General features: G+C 43.3%; 1 protein-coding gene across 2 annotated transcripts in view; it reads right to left on the reverse strand.

Annotated features, from left to right (window-relative positions):
- MED1 (mediator complex subunit 1) overlaps window positions 1–18,485 on the reverse strand; it is a 98,016-nt gene that overhangs the window by 64,412 nt on the left and 15,119 nt on the right. Inside the window, exons 2-5 of one of the 2 annotated variants that reach the window (XM_033917377.1) lie at window positions 11,313–11,367; window positions 2,275–2,384; window positions 1,899–2,031; window positions 1,489–1,517 (exon numbers count right to left, since the gene is read on the reverse strand). In XM_033917377.1, coding sequence (XP_033773268.1) covers window positions 1,489–1,517; window positions 1,899–1,979 — 110 coding nt within the window. In that variant the 5' untranslated portion in view covers window positions 1,980–2,031; window positions 2,275–2,384; window positions 11,313–11,367. The remainder of the gene's footprint in view (window positions 1–1,488; window positions 1,518–1,898; window positions 2,032–2,274; window positions 2,385–11,312; window positions 11,368–18,485) is intronic. The other variant, XM_033917376.1, reaches the window with a different exon arrangement.

An 18,485-nucleotide genomic window follows, 5' to 3' on the forward strand; every position in this document is an offset into this window, starting at 1 on the left:
GGCAAAGTTTATTTTGAACAAACAGATTGTTGCATACAAACAAACCAGTTTATATAAAATATGGGACCCAACACAATCCGTGTTTCGAACAATACGTCTTCAGAGGTCCCAAAAAGTGGTGGTAACAAGGGACACGCAACAAATGCCTGATCTGTGTATTGTATACTTAGGCGGTAATGATGTACGGAAATAACCCACTGTCCTGGAATAAAGTTGGATTGTATAAGAATGTATGATGCAAACATTGAGTGACAAATGCCCATCTTACTCCACAGTGAAATGTTATGCAAACTATCAGCATGGAGATCGGTGAAACCGAAGATGCAGCAAGGTCTGGGAGGCCTCAAACATTGTGAACTCCTGAAATTGAAGACCATGTCCATGACCTGATTTTAGCTGATCGGTAAATATCAGTTAAAACAATTACTGACACACTATAGATATCCAGGGAACGTGTTGGGTGTATAATCCACAAGCAGTTGGGTATGCAGAAGCTGTTAGCCAAGTGGGTGCCCAAATGTTTGAATGCTGATGAGAAACGTCATCAAGTGGACACATCCAAGTTGATTTTGCAGCACTTTCAATGAGCTGGTGCCAACATTTTGGAATAAATAACTAGTTACTGTTAATGAAACATGGTTATACTATTATGATCCTGAGACAAAACAGTCCATGAAATGGTGGACCTCAGGTTTTCCAAGGACAAGGAAATTCATGACCCAAAAATCAGCAGGAAAGGTTATGGCCACAGTGTTTTGGGATTAGGAAGGCATTGTAATGACTATCTTCCAAGGGGCCAAACAGTTAATTCAGGCTGCTACTGTAACTTACTATGCCAATTACAAGAGGCATTGAAAGAAGAGGGAAGCTGTGGAAAGGAGTTCTTTTTGCAAAACAATGCACCGGCTTAGAAGGTTGGCAAAAAGGAGGATGTTTTGACATAGTTGGCATTTCAGCGCATAGATGATCCATCCTACTCACCAGATCTTGCTTCATCTGACTATTTTCTGTTTCCAAGCCTTAAAAAGAGTTTGAAAGAGCGACAATTTTTGAGCGATTCGAAGGCAATATGCAGCAGTGGAGCAGCATTTCAGTGACCAGATTATTTGTTGGAAAGGCTTCAGAAACTTCATACATGATGTGCCAAGTGTGCTGAACTTAGGGGAGGAATATATGGAATAACTTGTAAGTTTCACGGCTCTACAACATTCCCTTCATGGTTGGGCTGAGAACTTTTCAGCACCCCCTTGTAGATGAAAAGAAAGTCTGTGTTCTTTGCCTCCATTTGCCGATTGTAGAAGCATAACTCATTTGTCTGGATTGGTCTGGGAGGATAAAGGATTTTTTTTTTTAGCCAGATACTGGATCTCATCTTGGCAAAAAGGACTGAACCATCAATATTATATCCCAAAATTGAGATCAAAACCAGCTAAGCCTTTCCACAATCAAAAAGATCAGTGAGCATATAATATAAATCTGTTCACTTACTTCAAATGCTGCACCAGCTCTTGACAGCTCTGAAAAGGAAAAAGTACAACTGAAAATATTCAAATCACCAAGAAAGGGTTGGGGGGGAGAGAAGTATCTTTTACTAAAAATTAGTACATTTTATCTGCAGCAGTCTAGTAAAACACACCTTAAGTTTTACCAAGTAACTCTGAAGCCTGACATTATGTTACACTTCCTCACCCAGATAATAATCACGGTCACTGCATGGAGCATAGAGCTTCATGGTCCTGCGGTATATAAGCAGAATGTTATGTTATGTATACTATTAGTAATATTCCTAGACTAAAGATGTTTCTCCAGTGGATCCTGATTAAACCTTCATCATAACTAAGGTGGAAGGGAAATTTCCCTTATGGTAGGTTCCTGAAGAGAATTTTAGTGCAACATACCACAGGATTTTCTCCATGATGAGCCACTTTGACATCACAGAGCTGTCCAGTAGGATCTAACTGGACCTCCACATAGAACATGTCTGAAGTGATATAACACTCTGTGCCATTTGCACTCAGATGAGACCCAAGGCTTAAACAAAAAAGCAGAAAGGAAAATACAGATGAAAGCATGTAACTCTTCAGATGAAATATTTCGATCATGACTTTTGCAAAGACAACTTACATTCCAGTACACTATTTTCCCTGTCCCTAGTGGGTTCACAATCTAAGTTTGTACCTGAAGCAATGAAGGGATACAACTTTGCCAACATCACAAAAAGCTACAGGGTGATTTGAACTAGATTCCCCTGTTTTTCAAGCCCACTGCTCTTACCATTAGACTACTCCTCCAATCTTTTTCACCGAAACCTTGCTCTGCACCACTCTGTCTTCAGTGTCCTACATCGACATTATCATCTTCTCTTGTAAACTGCAGGTCTAGAGCTATCCCTCCCCGGAAAGAAAATACATGTGGTCGGGGAATTTTATAACAGAGAACCCATATGAAGTCTTAAAAAGGTGTCTATTTTATGAAGGCATCAAAGGTGCATACCTGCCTTTATAAATTAAGCTTACAGTAAATCCGAGTAGCACATAAATTGTCTTGCACAAGGAGAAATTAGGTCTTACCTGATAATGTTCTTTCCATTAGCACTTAATACTATTCCAGAACTTGTGGGATACTTATGTCCATCAACCAGCAGGTGGAGATAGAGTTAAGTCCCACTATATCCTTTCAGCCTCCCAGCTCTGCGCTTCAGTATTTTCAGAGATAAGCAGCTACAATCCCGACAAAGGGAAGGAAAACAGCAGAAAGAATAAGCCAAAACAATTCTAAATTCTTTTTTTTAATCCTGACCACCCTCCCAGGAAGTGTGTGGCGGAACTACCATCTGCATGCTGAGAACCTCGACTCCAGCGAGCAAGACCCAACTTCTATATACACAGAAAGTCTGGGTGGGCTCCTGATTAGTGTGAAGTGCTAATGGAAAGAAAATCATCAGGTAAGACCTAATTTCTCTTTCCATGGTGCTGTTTCACATTATTCCAGAACTTGTGAGATGTTCCAAAGCAATCCCTAGACAATCCCTAGACAGGGTGAGACTCCACGCTTGTCACCTGTAGAACTGAAGTCCCAAACACAAAGTCTGTATGCACTGCCACATCCACTCTGTAGTGATGTGTGAATGTATACATCATAGCCCACATTGCCACTTGACATCTCTCTGCTGGGGATGTCAAGGCACATGTCATCATTGTCTGCTGCGTGGAATGCACTTTTAAGTCCTGAAGAAGTCTCCTACCCTTCAGCACATAAGCTGAGATAGTCTCTCTCAGTCATCTTTAAATTGTGGCTTTTGAGGCCATCAGGCCTAATTCCTGCTTGCCTCAGACCACAAACAAATGATCCAGAACTGCAAAATTCATTAGTGACTTCCAGATATTGAAGAAACACCCTGCAAATGTCTAGTAACCACAACATCGCACAATGTATCCTGTACTCCTCTTCGAAAGTAGGGAAGTTCTACCGTGTGGACAGTTGATTTGTTAAGTCTTTCTGGGTGATATTTCCCATTGCCTTGGGCTCCTCCCGGGGCATTTCCAGTCTCCGTTTGCCTCCGGTCACTCTAGGAGGTCACTTCCAGTGTCCAGTCACCTCTGGCCATAATGGTAAAGGTTTGTGCCAGGAACTCCACCTTTTGTTCTTCCTTAATCTGGAGGTCTTGTGAAGGGGTTTCCAAGTGGCTTAGAGTGAGATTACTCTGGTGGACCCTCTCCTGGCTGGGATACATTTAAGGATCCCTGCCTTCCTTCACTGGGCTAAGGTTCGAGTCCGTATGACGAACTATCAAGACTCAAAGTAAACAAAGCCATGGGACCGGATAACCTACACCCCAGAATGCTCAGGGAGTTAAGGGAAGTCCTGGCAGAACCATTATCTGTTCTTTTCAATCTTTCCCTAAGCACAGGAAGGGTCCCCTTGGACTGGAAAACCACCAACGTAATCCCACTCCACAAAAAGGGCTGCAGGACAGAGACAGCAAACTACGGACCAGTGAGTCTCACGTCTATAGTGTGTAAACTCATGGAAACACTGATCAAACAGAATCTTGACACAATCCTAGACGAAGAAAAACTGCATGATCCACACCAACACGGGTTCACCCAGGGTAGATCCTGCCAATCTAATCTGATTAGCTTTTTTGACTGGGTTACTAGACAACTGGACACCGGAGAGTCACTGGACGTGGTATATTTGGACTTCAGTAAAGCATTTGATAGCGTCCCTCATCGAAGATTACTGAACAAGCTGAAATCGATAGGATTAGGAGACACTCTAACTACATGGGTTGGGGATTGGCTGAGCGGTAGACTTCAGAAGGTGGTGGTGAACGGTACCCCATCCAAAGCATCGGACGTGATCAGTGGAGTGCCGCAAGGCTCGGTCCTGGGCCCGATTCTATTTAACTTATTCATAAGAGATATGACGCAAGGACTTAGAGGAAGGGTATCACTGTTCGCCGATGACACCAAACTTTGCAACATAGTAGGCAAAAGCTTATTACCTGATAATATGACACACGACCTACTGTTGCTGGAACAATGGTCAACTACTTGGCAGCTAGGCTTCAATGCTAAAAAATGCAAGATAATGCACCCGAGTAAGAGAAACCCGCATAGAACTTATGTACTAAATGGTGAGACCTTGGTTAGGACCACGGCGGAACGCGACCTAGGGGTGATCATTAGTGAGGACATGAAGGTTGCCAATCAAGTGGAGAAGGCTTCCTCCAGGGCAAGACAAATGATGGGGTGTATCCGCAGGAGACCTGAAGTTATGATGCCGTTGTACAGAGCCATGGTGAGGCCTCACTTGGAGTACTGTGTTCAGTTTTGGAGACCACACTACCGAAAGGACGTGCTGAGGATCGAGTCGGTTCAGCGAACGGCCACCAGGATGGTCTTGGGGCTCAAGGATCTCGCGTATGAAGAAAGATTAAAAAAATTGCAGCTGTACTCACTTGAGGAAAGAAGAGAACGGGGAGATATGATTGAAATATATAAGTACATCACGGGATGCATCGAGTCAGAAGATGATATCTTCTGGCTCATGGGACCCTCGACCACCAGAGGGCATCCGCTGAAAATCAGGGGAGGGAAGTTTCATGGCGACTCCAGGAAGTACTTCTTCACCGAAAGAGTAGTGGATCATTGGAACAGACTCCCACTCCAGGTGATAAAGGCCAGCAGCATGACGGATTTTAAGAGAAAATGGGATACTCACGTGGGATCTTTAAGGGAGTAAATTCAGGGGAGGGGGATACTTGGAATGGGCAGACTTGGTGGGCTATAGCCCTTTTCTGCTGCTTTTTTCTATGTTTCTATGTATAAGTTTATTTTCTCCAGTCACATCTTTCGCTTGTTTTACATCTTATGTAAATGACATGCACATTAGGACTCTTCACTTTGCCTTATGGGTCCCACTCAAACCCAGCTGGTCTTAGCATATAGTTTTTACTTGAGGGCTACAGATCTGTTGGTCCTTTGTGATGGAATGTATACCCCGTCATACATGGAATGGCGCTACCATATTAAGCAGAAAAGATAGAAATGTCCAAGTAGACACCCCTGCCTCCAAAACTGGAGAAAGGGATCTCTAGACAAGAGAGCCTGAATCTCCGAGATATGGTGCTCAGTGCCGCCGTCCCAAAAAAAACAGCTTTGAGAGTCAAATCCTTCATGGTAGCTGCCTAAAGTGGCACAAAAGGTGCTTTCTGGAAGGCACTGAACACCAGTTTCAGGTACCATTCAGAACACAGCACCCGAAGGTGATGGCAAAGTCATCCCACCTCCCTCAGGAAACGTATCACATCCGGGTGCTCTGCCATCCCCTAAATTAGGCTAAGGCTGCCACATGGACTTTCAATGAGCCCAACGAAAGGCCCCTGTGCACCCCCACCTGAAGAAACTCTAAGATATGAGACACTGAAGCAGAGAGGTGCTGCCCCTCTCCCTGAACACTAACCCTCTAACGTGTGCCAAACAGTCATATCTAGCGGAAATTTGATACCTTCATTGCTTGAATCAAGATGATCACTGACTCAAAATAACTTTTTTTGCCTCAATCTCGACCATTGAGTCAGTTCAGAGAATGGCCACAAGGATGGTCTCAGGACTTAAAGATCTTTCATATGAAGTTTGTCTGAGCAGTCTGCGCTTATACTCGCTCAAGGAGTGCAGAGAAAGGGGGGACATGATAGAAACTTTCAAGTACATAACGGGCCGCATCGAGGAGGAGGAGGAAATCTTTACTCTTACGGGTCCCACGGTGACAAGAGGACATCCCGCTAAAACTTAGGGTAGGAAGATTTCATGGGGACACCAGGAAATACTTCTTTACCGAGAGGGTGATTGATAGATGGAATGGTCTTCCACGTCAGGTAGTCGAGGCTAGTAGCACGCTCGACTTCAAGAGACGATGGGACAACCATGTGGGGTAGCTACAGAAGTATGATAGAGGATAGTTTCTCTAGGGTGGAAGGGATCATGATTGGGCAGACTTGTTGGGCCGTCGGCCGTTTTCTGCCGTCATATTCTATGTTTCTAACCTTCTTGGATACAAACTGTTTCATGTTCACATTTACGTTTGTTTATTAAAGACTTGGCATCTTGTACACCATTCCTGCAGTATTTTCTTTTGTTCCTTGTTCGACATATCACTGCAGTTCTGATGGATTTTTTGTTTGTGTGAACATTTACTGCATCTACCAAGAAAACCAGAAGAATTTCTAGATCAGGGGTGCCCACACTTTTTTGGCTTGCGAGCTACTTTTATAATGACCAAGTCAAAATGATCTAAGAACATAAGAAGTTGCCTCCACTGGGTCAGACCAGAGGTCCATCGCGCCCAGCGGTCCGCTCCCGCGGCGGCCCATCAGGTCCATGACCTGTGAAGTGGTTCCTGATCATTTCTATAACCTACCTCTACTTCTATCTGTACCCCTCAATCCCCTTATCCTTTAAGAACCTATCCAAACCTTCCTTGAACCCCTGTAATGTGCTCTGGCTTATCACAACCTCCGGAAGCGTATTCCATGTGTCCACTACCCTCTGGGTAAAAAAGAACTTCCTAGCATTTGTTCTAAACCTGTCCCCTTTCAGTTTCTCTGAGTGACCCCTGGTACTTGTGGTTCCCCACAGTCTGAAGAATCTGTCCCTGTCTACCTTCTCTATGCCCTTCAGGATTTTGAAGGTTTCTATCATGTCCCCTCTAAGTCTCCGCTTTTCCAGGGAGAACAACCCCAGCATGTTCAACCTGTCAGCGTATGAAAAGTTTTCCATACCTTTTATCAGTTTAGTCGCTCTTCTCTGGACCCCCTCAAGTACTGCCATGTCCTTCTTGAGGTGCGGCGACCAGTACTGGACACAATATTCCAGATGTGGGCGCACCATTGCACGATACAGCGGCATGATGATTTCCTTCGTCCTGGTTGTGATACCCTTTTTAATGATACCCAACATTCTATTCGCTTTCTTTGAGGCTGTCGCACACTGTGCCGATGCTTTCAATGTTGAGTCCACCATCACCCCCAGGTCTCTTTCAAGGTTGCTTACTCCTAGCAATGATCCCCCCATTTTGTAGCTGAACATCAGATTTTTTTTCCCTACATGCATGACCTTGCATTTCTCTATGTTAAAACTCATTTGCCACCTTTTTGCCCATTCTTCAAGTCTCGTTAGGTCCCTTTGCAGGTCTTCACAGTCTTCTGTTGTTCTAACCCTGCTGCAGAGTTTGGTGTCATCAGCAAATTTAATAACCTCACATTTCGTCCCCGTCTCCAGGTCGTTAATAAATATATTGAACAGGAGCGGTCCCAGCACCGACCCCTGTGGAACTCCGCTCGTGACCCATTGCCAGTCTGAGTATTGGCCCTTTACTCCAACCCTCTGTTTCCTGCCTGCCAACCAGTGTTTGATCCATCGGTGGATATCCCCTTGCACCCCGTGGTTCCACAGCTTTTTAAGTAGCCGTTCGTGAGGTACCTTGTCGAAGGCTTTTTGGAAGTCAAGGTAAATGATGTCTATGGATTCCCCCTTATCCATCTGGCTGTTTATTCCCTCAAAAAAGTACAGTAAGTTCGTGAGGCACGACCTTCCCTTGCAGAAGCCATGCTGGCTCGCCTTCAGTTGTCCCTTGTTTTCTATGTTATCTACCAACAATAAAATTTTAAAAATCACAAAGCACACTGTACACAGAGAAAATGTTAATTATTTATATTCTGGTTTTTTCCCAAAGAGGTCAAGACAGATGACTTTAAAATATGCAATGTCGCCTCAGTAACAACTATACAAAAATAGACAAATATACCCCCTCCCTTTTTACTAAACCGTGATAACGGTTTTTAGCGCAAGAAGCTGCACTGAATGCCCCGCACTGCTCTCGATGCTCATAGGCTCCTTGCACTAAAATCCGCTACTGCGGTTTAGTAAAAGGGGCCATAGTGCAAAATATAGACAGCAGATATAAATTCTCAAAACGGACACATTTTGATCACTAAATTGAAAATAAAATCATTTTTCCTACCTTTGTTATCTGGTTATTTCATGAGTCTCTGGTTGCACTGTCTTCTTCTGACTGCATCCAATATTTCTTTCCTTCTTTCTACCTCCTACATGCTTCGCCTCCTCTAGACCTCCATTCCCCAAACAACATCTCTGTCCTTCCATGAGTCCAACTTTTTCTCCCTGCTTGCCCCCTGCCACCCGACACACTCCTTTCCCTTCCCCCAACTTTTTCTTCCTCTCTCCCTGCCCCCTCCTCTTTCTTTCTGTCTCCCTGCCCCCTTTCTCTCACTCCCTGCCCCCTTTCTCTCACTCCCTGCCCCCTTTCTCTCGTCTCCCTGTTCTGCCTCCCTGTCTTTTCTGTCTCCCTGTCTCCCCTTTCTTCCTCCTCAAGCACCACCGGGGCTGTCATCTGGGAACAGGCCCCTGCCGATGCCGCTGAATTCTCCCAGTTTCCTGACACTGCAACAGGCCAGCAGCCTTCTCCCCGATGTCAATTCTGACGTTGGAGAGGAAGTTCCAGGCCAGCCAGGCAGCGATTGATGTCGGGGAACAGGGAAAAAGCAAAGGCCACCCGAGTCTATTGCGGAACCCAGGTTGGGATCTGTGATAGACTCGCGTTGCCTTTGTGATATACTGGTCGATCGCAATCGACCTTTTGGGCACCCCTGTTCTAGATGAACAAAGTTGTCCTGTGCGCCTATCTGCTAACGCAAAACAAAGAATGGAAATGTCCTATACAGACTGGTGGACTCAAATATATTTTAAAAATGTCCTTTTATTCACCAAAGATAACTCAATGACTCGACATGTACCTGTTTCTGCCAAGATGGCCTGCTTCAGGAGTCTTAAAAATCTCATGGTTGATATGAATCGATTGGTCCACAAAAGCACAAACATTCAAATCATGAATGCACAACTATAGATGATTTGATCTTCTGAAGGAAATATTAGAGCCAAGTCGATTTCGTCCGTATTTCCTTCAGAAGATCAAATCATCCACAGCTCTGCATCCATGATTTGAATGTTTGTGCTTTTGTGGACCAATCAATTCATATCAACCACAAGATTTTAAGACTGCTGAGGCAGGCCATTTTGGCAGAAACATGTACATGTCTAGTCATTGAGTTATCTTTGGTGAATAAAAGGACATTTTTGAAACATATTTGAGTGCAAGGCTTAAGAGAGAAATAGCAAAGATGATCACTAGGAACAGAAGTCAGATCTGGCACCACCAGATATGGTATCCAACGAACAGCAGTGCTCTCATAACTCCACCGAGAGCCAGTAAACCAATCGGGCTGGGAGCAGAAACCAAATTCACAGAACCTGAAGCTGCTATGACTATCCATCTGTTTGGAGATGGAAAATACTGAGAAGCAGAGCTGGGAGGCTGAAAGGATATAGCAGGGTTCAGCTCACTGTTACCTCAGCTCTACCTCCACCTGCTGGATGATGGACATAACTAACCCACAAATTCTGTAATAGTGTGAAGCAGCCCCATGGAAATTTACATATAAATGTGTGTATGTCCTCTATGCCAATGGATGTACAGTTTATAAAGTATTGGATCCCCAATCACACTACTGGGTAAGATTTTAACAAAAGGTATCCCCAAAGTCCTGAACAAATCAGCAAACAAGAAAAAGGGACTATAAATAAATATAATCCTTTAAACCGAGAAGGTGCTCAGAACCAACGGATGGTAAGAAAATCACAAAACCGGGGACAAACCCCTGTAAGTATTTTCAATAGTCTATCACTGCACCATCTTCAATCGGTAGAAAGGTTTTAAACTGTGTCTAAATAAATATTTGTTTTAAAGTGTCCATTTCTTTATAAAACAGTAGACTCCAATAAGTTAAAGTGCAAATTGTTTGCGGGTCCTGACGCATTTCGCTAGTGGCTTCCTCACAGAACCCCCTCATGCTGGCTGTGACAGGACCCGCTGGAGTGAGACAACTTCCTAACTACCTCACCTTTATTTCAAGCTAAGTTTTCCAAAACAATTTGCACTTTAACTTATTGGAGTCTGCTGTTTTATAAAGAAATGGACACTTTAAAACAAATATTTATTTAGACACAGTTTAAAACCTTTCTACCGATTGATGATGGTGCAGTGATAGACTATTGAAAACACTTACAGGGGTTTGTCCACGGTTTTGTGATTTTCTGAGCACTTTATATTATATTTATTTATAGTCCCTTTTTATAGATTATATTTATTTATAGTCCCTTTTTCTTGTTTGTTGATCAGTTTATAAAGTAAACACAAAGTTCATAACATGTAAGAATACTGTAGTGAGCCTACTTTTTATAGGTATACCCGAGTGTAATTTTTATAAAAAGATGTTTCTACATGAAACCATGCTTTACACTCAGAAAATGGATTTATGAAGTTACCCCCTTTAGTGCCATACATTTTAACTCTGATCTTATTTTTTTAGATTTCTGGCATTTGCACACTAGGTTTGGATTTATTAGAGAAAATTATGCAGATCTATGAGATGCCTCATGTCTACATCTTTGTTTAAGGCAACATTCTACAGACCCGGTTAACTTTCATTAACAAATTCAAGCCTGGGGCTGCCCTCTGTTCCCATCAACTATCCCTCAGCAGCACCAATTAATTTACTTTAATTTAAAATATAACCCCTTTAGGGTTCACAACTCCACTGTCTGCATTTAACATTTTACTGTCCACAACCCCCAGTGTTTGCATGAGCAGCAGCACCAACACAGCATCTCCAACCTTCTACATAAAGACATTTGACCATAGCAAGTCATAGTAAAGAAATAGTTTCTTACCCGTTCTGCCTGGCAATGGACTCCAGACGATCTGTCATTGCAGACAAAGAGGACACTGTCCATGTTTATTACAAAACAAAAGAGGTTAAAAAAAGTGTGTATGTGTATTGCTGTGAGGTTAAACTCAAGCCTAAAACAACAAAGGGAAGATTAAGTACATAACTCGAAAATCTTTCTAATAGACGAGCACATCATTCTTGAACCTTCAGGTAGTAATTCTGTTTCCACGAGAATGTGTGTAGAGAGCCTCATAATAATTTTTTATTTCACTTTCCATCTCTCTGGGATGTCCTCCAACTCCCCAGTTTGTATCAAAGCTAGTCGATAGCCCTAGAGAGGAAAAATAAGAAGGCGGGATACACCACAAGAGATATGTCTGTTCATATCACAAAGATATATAACAATTGAAACAAAACAACCCCCCCCCCCAAGAACCATTATAACACATAACCAGGTGAAACCAGGTGAAAAACAATCAAGTCACCTACCAGTATGCAACATATACTAACCGTTTTGGAGTAAAGGGCGTACTTCCTGGATTCACTTAATTAGCAGTGACATTTCCCATCCATGTCCTTACTGGATAAAAGGGAACAAACAAGATTTCTCCATGGACAAGCAGAATAGACAACAGCTACACATATGGGTGACATCACAGCTGGCAGTGCCGAATGGCCCTTGTCAAATAGCTCAGGTTTCTGGGGGTCATGTGATGGATGGCTGGTTCCTGAACAGATGTCTTGAGTGTTCAGCTCTGTGCTGCCTACTCGATTGCCTCCACATTTAGTATGCCTGTACCCTGAAATTTTACTATTTTACAGAGCTATCTGCTTCTTTGTCTAGAGAAGAACTTATTTAGCGAGTTTTGGCTAGTTCCAGGGAGCGAATCCATTGGTATGCCGGTGAAGACACAGAGGCCTAGAAGAGAGAAGGCTGCTCCATCCCGCACTAAGATGGTGACTACCTAAATCGAAGAGACCGCATCTGGCTCCTCAGAAGATATATTACAAGTATCTTTGCAGCACATGTCACAACTTTTAGATGACAAGCTTGCCAAACTCTACCTCCATGGAAGAGGTTAAAAGTGCACTGGCGGCCGCCAGGGTTTTGCAGCACTGCTCTACCGGGACAGGCAATCCCGCAGCCAACCGCCCCAGCCAGCTGAGAGGGTCCATTCACGAGCTGAAGGGGTGTGGCTAAAGGGGCATGATTTGCCCCTTTTGAGCCCCTTCGGAGCCCAAGAGGAGCAGGGAGCAGCTATATCGAATCCTTCTACTAAGGCCAAGAGGAAGGCCAGAGTAATTTTGTCTACTTCGATGACGGGTCCGATGGATTGTCACCTTGTGGCCCCTGTTATGCCACAAGTAGAAGAGCAGGTAACTTTAGACATTCAAACTGCTTCAATATCCTCAGGAGAACCTTCATCACCTCCTCAGCCACTACTTTCCCCAGGGACAGTAGACTCTTCCCTTCAGTCTGAGGGAGCAGTCTCGCCCCTACAAACATCTACAATATCTGGATTGGAGGACTTAGGACAATCTTTAGGGGGAACTAAAGGGTTGATTCCCGTTCAGATGTTTACGGGGACGGACCCTGATGTCCAACCTAAAGACAAAGTGATCACTTTAAATGATGTATGGATAGTTGTCAACAGAATAGAGTTATCCTTACAAAAAACTGTGTCAAATTTATGTCAATTTTCATCTGATGTTACTGTTAAAATGAATGTTAAAATTAATTTTGAAGAAACAGCAAAAAAGTTGGAAAAATTAGACCAAGTAGTAAATACTTTACAGGTTAATGCTGCTTCTAACATTAAAGATGGTATGATAATACATGCTAAATTAGAGAAACTGGAGAATTCTATTAGGGCTGAAAACCTTCGTCTTCCAATAGAACTCTTGAAAATGTATTTGAGGGATATTTTACAATATGCTATGTGGATACCTTTGAAGTAGATAACCTCTATTACATTCCAAGAGTATCTAAGGAAATAGTAGAAGAAGATGGTATGGACCAATTAGATTCACCTGATAGTTTGAATTTATCACAGTTTCTCGAATCTTTTAAAGATACAATTAGTAAACGGGCTACTCTGTTGGTGGCCTTCAAGACGGATCTTGAAAAACAGGCTATTTTGAAATTATATTTTTTTAAAAAACAAGATCTGTTTTGTGGTCAACGAGTGACAATTTTTCCAGATGTCTCGAGACATACTCAGTTTAAAAGGAAGCAATTCCTTCAGCTAAAGCCCAAGGCTTTGGCAGTGGGAGTCACTTTCTTTTTAAAATTCCCATGCAAATGCCTTATTTCATATGGAAGTGAAAAATGTGTTCTTTGATCCAACCCAGCTAGAAGATTTTATTAAAGGAAAACCTTTGTTAAAAGTTTAATTTCTGTTATCGCTATTTTCATTTGGGAAGATGATATATGATATATAAAATAAGCCACAATTTAACCTGTCCATGATAGTAGATTATATATAGTTGATTTCCTAATTTAAATTCTGGCGACCAGTGTAATGTGGACTAGTTCAAGTTGATTTATTACCTTATATATGTTTTAATGTATTTTATATACAGAGTTTTTGTGGATATTCATGAATATTTGTTATTATTGTAATGAATAATCGTAATAAAGAATATAAAGAAAAAAATAAAAATAAAAGCACGCTGGCAGGACAAGCAGCCCAAATCCAGCATCTTAAAGAGCTTGTCTCCGTGCAGGAAGATCAAGAGGTCTCATCAGAGGGGTGCCTCTGGACAGTGGAAAAGCAGGTTAAAACCTTAATGGAGCGCTTAGAAGATCATAAGAACCGCAGCCATCGGAACAATATTAAGATTGTGGGCTTGCCGGTGAGCATGCCCGACGCCGCTCTGCTCCAGTTTGCTGAAACATGATTACCACCAGGCCCTGGGTCTGCCGGGGAATGCAGGGCCTGTGGTAGTGGAGCGGATCCACTGTGTGGACCCATGCCACAAGAGAGAAGAGGAGGCTAAGCTACGAATGGTGCTCACCCGGTTCCATAATTATGCTACAAGGCTAAGCTGTTGGATTTGTTTAATTGTGCTCTTTGAAGCACTCTGGAGCTCAGATCTCGCTTTTCCAGGACTTCTCACAGAAAGTTGCTGAACAATTTGAGGGCGATGATCCTGTGGTGCTCGCAGCTCTATACTAAAGGCATTAAATTTGCTCTCCAATATCCTGCAAAGGTGCACATTACTCATAACAACCGCACCTTTACAGCTATCAAACCGGAGGAGATTCGGCGTTTCCTGGAGAACCTTCCTCCTTCTCCATAATGATGGGACTCCTTGCTTCGGAGTTTTCTGGAGGATTTTTTCCCGACCAGTGCAGCAGAGGTGCATTTGTTCCCGAGCTGATGCACGAGCTTGGAGGACCCAGTTATCTTCAAACTTCTAGCATGGAGGCTTTGGCCTTGTATTTATGGAACCTTGTTTTTTACCGTGTAATTATGTTGGCCTGGTTGCATCTTTGTGTTTTGTATTTTTTCTACCATATTATCCAAACAGTATCCCATATGCTTTAAATCAACTTTTCTTTATAACATTTCTCTGCAAGTTCTTCAAAAGTGCCAGTAATAGCCAAGTGTTTTCAATGGCTAAATTACTTTTAGCACTGGCCTTCTCAGACCTGCTTTTTTCATTTATAAATTATTTTTTGGTTTTTAAATTTTCTTTTAAAGTGCTCCGTGCTCACTCAAAACTTGCTTAATAGCAATATATAAATAGTAAAAACTTATCTTTTGTATTGTTTACTCATATCGGGAAGGGACCTGTCACTTCAACATGTTTTGCCAGAAGTCCCCTACAACAAAATTTACATGTTATTCTAAAAAATCAAATCTTGTGTTACATTGTTTTTATTTATAGGGTTAAATCACCCATCATAAGTTTTTAGAACAAATAATTACCCCTTATAGTTTTGTTCTGCACCATTCTGATCTGACAGTCTCTTCTGAACAAGATGGCCGGCGGCGTTTTTTGTTCTATATTTAAACCTCCGTCTTCACTTACGTCAGAGATAGAGAGTAGCAAATCAGAAATCACACCAAGGACATCCAATTTCACAACGGTGGATCTTTTCATTAAATACAGTGGAACCCTTTAGTTTAAACCAGAAAATAGAGTGGATGTCCTTGGTGTGATTTCTGATTAAGTCTCTGGCCCATCTGGTCGTGCAGGCCTCCCATATAAGTACGGAGCTCTTTTTTTAATGTAGTCAAGGAGGTCCGCAAGGTGTTCATTCAGCACTGCAGATCCACACGTTTGGCAAGCAAAGTTTCCGTGATGCTTTCCAGCACATCAGCCCCTACGGATCCATCCAATCTTGCCAACAACTCCGGGAGCTCTGCCATGACCAGCGCCATGCTGTTTCGTGCAGGCAAGAGTTGGTAAGCAAATGCGTGTAAGTCCAGCCTCAATTTTTTCCTAACCATGCATCGGCTCCAGGCTCACGTACTATAAAAGCACAATCCAGCAAAGAAAATGAGCAGATAATGCTTTTTATTGCTTATTTAGCTGGCGGTGTGGAGAGCTTCTCAATCATTCAGCCATACTGGGTGGTGACGTCACTGAAGTCCCACACTTTCAGTTTTAAGGCTGTCAGCCTTGTACTCACTGTGCAATGTGGGTGCTGAGAACTGCCTGTACTGAAGTTGCAGTTAGCTTATTGGGAAAACTTCTGCCTCAAACAAGCCTGGAAACCAGACTACTTGTGTTTTCAGACTGCCTCTCAGACCCAACGAATGGCCCGAGACCTCAGCCCCCACTGCACCTCACATGTGGAGCTGGGAGGAAGAAATGCAGTTGGCCCTGATCCTGGATAAAACTGCCACCAAGTCACTCAGCCTGTGCTCAAGCCCACTGCAACCAGAATCTGGGGCAAGCCTTGCTATCAAGAGAACAGTCCCCAAGTTCCCGAAGAGTTAGTGCAGACTGGCCAAGTGGGTGTATTGCCAAGCAGTCTGCCTCTTGGCTACAGACTTCTGACCTCTGGAATCTGAGCTCTTCTGCAGCCAGAGATGTTACAGAACAGGGAGCCTGTGCAGCACTGAAAGACTCACAAATGGATAGAAAAAAAAAAATTTCTAAAAGAAAGGAATAAGACACAGGAAGAGGCTGGCTCCTACCATCTCGTATATAGAGAGAACTTGGGAGTTGGAGGACAGCCCAGAGAGATGGGAGGCAGAGCAAAAAATAATGAGGTTCTCTACATGAATTCTTGTGGGAATAGATTGACTACCCGAAGGTTCAGGAATGATGTGCCTGCTGCACTAGAAATACAAGTTCTGCCTCTCTTGCACCATATCTATGTGGGTGTACATCTATACAAAACTACTCCTGGCGGAATATGCAAAATTTTTGAAAATTCTGTGCACAATATTTCAAAATTCTCCTAAGTTTATTTGTAGTGTTTTGAGTAGAATTCTCCTATCCTGAAATTCCTTCCTGCCTTTTCCTGTCTCAGGTTCCAGCCTCCTCAGTTCCCTCTCTCACTCCAACTGCAGTTCTGTTCCCTCTAAATCTCACCCCTTTCTCACTTGCATCCTGAATCCCCTCCTTGGCCCCCATAGTCTGGTATCTCTCTCTCCACTGGCTAAGAATCTTTTCCTCCCTTCCCTCTCTCCGCTGGTTAAGAATTTCTTCCTCCATTCCCATTTCCTTTCTGGTCTTGGTCACTCTCTCTTCCTCTCTCTACCATGCCCTCCCATTTGCAAGTCCAGCATCCATGTCTCTTCACCCCACCCACCACCTTTTCTTGCTTGCACCCAAGTTTCTTCCCTACTCCCTATGTTCTGGCATCTTTTTTCCCCTCTCTCTACACAGTCAAGCATCTCTTCCTTATCGCACCCCTTTCTGGTCTGGGTTTCCTTCTCAACCCCTTTCCCCTCTACTTACAGGTCTAGCATCCATGCTCCCTCCTCTCCTCCCCCCCACACACTTGCAAGTCCAGAACCCATGACCTCTCTTCTCTCCCCTACTTGCAGTACAGGATCCATGACCCTTTTTCTATTCCCCCCATCACAAGCTTAGCATCCATGTTCCCTCCTTCTCCCCCCTCAAAATTTGTGATCCAGCATTCATGTCACCATCTGGCCTCTCTCCGACCAACCCCCCCCAGGCAGTGCAGTGAACAGGCTGCTTGCGGCTGGCCCTGCCAGCATCCTGTTCACAGCACTGCCTCTGCCAGCCGCCTGCCGCCACTGTTGCTTCCTTAGGAGGCTCTCAGGTATAACATGTCATTGGGGGGGGAGGGGTGTCAGTAGGAGGGAGAAATGCCAGACCAGCGCGGGGGAAAAGGATGTGATGGGGACAGGGGCAGAAAGGAAGGTTTGTGCAGAATTCTGCACGGATGGGGAATTCTGCGCAAATTCTATGCTGTGCAGTTGGGCAGGATTCTGCCAGAAGTAATAAACACAGATATGTACGTGTATGCCATCAACTACAAAAAAAAAATACAACATTTAGTGTATTTGTTCACATACGATATTAATAGCACAGAGTAAGTCATGTTCACATGTGCTTCAATATTCCATGGGTTGTCTTTTTTTTTAATGTGGCTTTTGCAAGACTCGGTGAAAAAGGAAGTTCCCTATCGGGTCCTGTAGTGAAGATGCCATTTCAAGTTCTGCTGTCCTGCATGTGCGTGTTCATTTGGGGGATCATGGCACAAGAAGCATGAGATGACCAGCAGCTAAGTATTTGTGTTTTTGACATCTCATGCGCTGAGTTTAATCTGTGCCTATAAGTGATTTTTGAACTTTAACTGCATTTTCCAAGACTTTTGGATGTTTCAATCTCCAACTGGGGAGTGGCTACCGCTGATACTCGATTCAGTGAACATTTTGATTCAAAAAAAATGGAGCCCATATGAGAGAAAGTGGAGTTTTTTTGAGCCCATGAAGCTGAACTGAGGCTTTTTCTCCACTTTCTTTTTCTTTTCTGGTTCTCTTGTGCTCCTTTTCCCTCTGTTTCTGCTTTGAATTTAGTGTGTGGTGTATGATTGCGGTGGTGTATTTCCTCTTGCTGTGAGTGATTATTTGGCAGTACTGAGTGGAATTATAGGGGGTTCTATAACTATTGTTTATAGAGTATGAGCTTTGTTACTTGCCGATTTCAATTACCCCAACATTGACTGGTTAAATGTTAC

Source organism: Geotrypetes seraphini, chromosome 13 (genome assembly GCF_902459505.1).
Source record: "Geotrypetes seraphini chromosome 13, aGeoSer1.1, whole genome shotgun sequence".
Taxonomy (NCBI): domain Eukaryota; kingdom Metazoa; phylum Chordata; class Amphibia; order Gymnophiona; family Dermophiidae; genus Geotrypetes; species Geotrypetes seraphini.